The sequence below is a fragment of the Perkinsus marinus genome (genome assembly GCF_000006405.1).
Source record: "Perkinsus marinus ATCC 50983 genomic scaffold scf_1104296944624, whole genome shotgun sequence".
In the NCBI taxonomy this organism is placed as follows: domain Eukaryota; phylum Perkinsozoa; order Perkinsida; family Perkinsidae; genus Perkinsus; species Perkinsus marinus.
The window spans coordinates 1-2650 of record NW_003211349.1 but is presented as its reverse complement, the minus strand read 5'-3'; the positions used below and the strand labels follow the sequence as shown (position 1 = coordinate 2650).

The following is a 2650-nucleotide window of genomic DNA, read 5'->3' as shown; positions in this document are numbered from 1 at the left end:
AGCAGCTGCCTCCACAAGGGACTCATGACGCTCACCCTCGTTTGTTACGATATCCATAGCATCTACATTGATATTAATTGTAGCATGTGATTGATACCACAAGAGGAGGAGAAGGAAGCTCACATTTGAAGAGGGCCGCTGCGAACCTTATCCTAGCAGTAGGTGTAGCGCCTTCAGCCTCACGACAGTTGGCCATCAACGCTATGAATATATTGACGTTAGCTTTGGCTACTTGCTTGAGAGCCTGAGCAACAATAACAGCAACATGAAGTATGATGCGGCGGAGGAGTGGTATTGGTAGTAAGATATCACCTTAACATCCATGCCCCTGAATATATTCTGGCCTAGTATTGCCCCTAGACTACAAGCTATCTGTGTGTGTACATCCCTCTCCTGCTCAGCCTGCTTTACATCCCTGAGCGTACCAATACCCACAGTAGGTTGCCTCCTGCATGATGGCTACTGTTGAGTAAACTTCTCCTTCTTCCTCATTGCGTACGCATGCTCTATCACAAGACGGTTTGCTAGTGTTTGATTACCCTCTACCACTTCTGAGATGTTGATACCATCGACGTTCTGAACGTCGCCCAGCAGCTTGCAATACCTATCCACATGCAGTAGCAACAGAGATGGGAGCAAGGTGGCTACTACTCTAATCTAACCTGAGGCGAGGGATCGTATATCATCTCACCGATCTTGGGTAACACTGGACCCATTATCTACCGCTAACTGTGAGCACTACTATGAAATGCTACCGCACATTACTTGATGAGATATGGCGCAGGTTCTTATTATCCTCCTCATCCCTTGTACTACTGCCATTCTCACTGCTGCACTCCTCTTATCCTTAGCACATTTATTAATAACATTATAAAGTAACACAGAGCGGTAATCTGTCGATATGACGCTCCACTGTATGGCCAGAGATTCACAGACCTTAGTAACTGCTATACGGCGTACCTGAATCCAGCCACTCCAAAAGAAACCGTACACAAGCCCAGTTACTTGGTCGTGCTTGTCCGTCATACCGCTGACTAAAGCTCGAATTTGCATGTCCATTGTCCGCTCCATATCGGCATGAGAGGTTGAGTTGCATATAGGAAATGCATCCCCAAGAGTAGCTATAGCATTAAGGCGGATCTACATCGATGAGCAACTAGACTATGATAACAGGAGAATGCCTACCTTCCAGTTGGTGACTGTAAGCTGCTTCCATAGTATAGGCTGGTAAAGCTCCACAAGTAGATTCTCAAGCTCGGTTGGCCGTCTGTCCTTACGATGAAATTCGCTCAGTAAGATGCGTATCTTGTTATTCATATAATCACGATGATGAAGGAGGAGATCTCCTATCACCTTCTTCGCTAATACAGGATCAACCTTAAGTGAATAATCCATCCATGCCTGTATAGCCTGCTCTATATGCCTCTTCATAGCTCCTGAGGATTCCTTCCAACCTCTATACAGGGCCTGTAGACCATCCGAAGCTTCTCAATAGTATCGACTATCATCACGTTACCTTTGACAGACCCAGGAGAACAGAGCTAGGTAGTTGTGGGATGAACAATTTGATAGCAGCAAAAGCATCAACAATAAAGGCTGGGTGCATAGTCAATACACTAGCTACAAAGGCTATACCTAAAGCCAACCTAATACTGACAGTACCGCCAACAGCGATCGATACATACCGTGATCATTCCTGTGGAAAATCCTCCCACAGATGCACTTCTCTAGTTTCTTATACAGTTGCCTCACGACCATTATCTCCTCCTGATTCGCAGGCTCCTAAGCAGGTGGGTCCTCGCCCTACTCCCATAGAGTGGGCATATACTACAGCATCATACGCAACCTGGGTAGTCTCTGCTAGTTCCCATTGAATATTCCTAAGATGATGCCGTAGCTTATACCTATCGAGGGATACACTAAGCACGCTAGTGTACCGGCTAACGGGATACATACAGCCGCTTGACGTTGGCCAGTGTAGCGGACTCATGCAGACACTTATCAAGCTCTAACAGGATGTCCTTAGCGACTTGGAGAGGAGTTAGATCCTCATCCTGACAGCAAGGCTACAACAACCTCGATGAGCAGAGAATAGTACTGCCTACTTCATCTTCAGTATTGACATGAGGTTGGATAGCCTCATCATGAGTATGATCAGTATCCTGTACCTTCGCAGTAGGTGCCCTTTGGGGCCCCGAGGAGGACGTTGAAGAATGAACTTCCTCTGTTGATGAGGCGGGCTCCTCTACTCGTATAGGAGGTGCTGCCTCATCTCCCTCTGGAGGGTTGCTAGCAGCTCTCTTTGCTGCCCTCCTGGGGGGTTGCCGACGACGAGGTGGCATACACAATACCTACTCATCACATCCTCAAGGGTTCCATCCCCGTCGCGAAGCCAACATGTAGGCTGCTATAGAAACTAGGACTTGCGTGCCCACATGACGACAAGAGGCTCATCACTTTCCAAGTAAGATCCACCAGCGCCGATCTCACTCCAACGCCCTGCAGCAGCATAATGAAGATATGCACGACACAGGAAGGATCTCTGTAGCATCGTTGACCTATACCAAAGGTCTGTAACCTAATAACAATGATAATGCCGCACTAGCATCGTTGGGCTACGACTTGGACACACCTTAGTCTCAAAGCAACG

General features: G+C 47.4%; 1 protein-coding gene across 1 annotated transcript; it reads right to left on the bottom strand.

Annotated features, from left to right (window-relative positions):
* Nucleotides 1-73: 73 nt before the first annotated feature.
* Nucleotides 74-2342, bottom strand: Pmar_PMAR025067 (conserved hypothetical protein; the record flags this gene model as incomplete). Its single annotated transcript, XM_002780066.1, has 12 exons — nt 74-244; nt 313-415; nt 464-604; nt 652-719; nt 766-960; nt 1006-1140; nt 1186-1467; nt 1517-1635; nt 1686-1782; nt 1829-1904; nt 1957-2054; nt 2106-2342. 12 exons carry the CDS (start codon nt 2340-2342, stop codon nt 74-76), a joined length of 1722 nt encoding a protein of 573 aa, XP_002780112.1.
* Nucleotides 2343-2650: the final 308 nt, after the last annotated feature.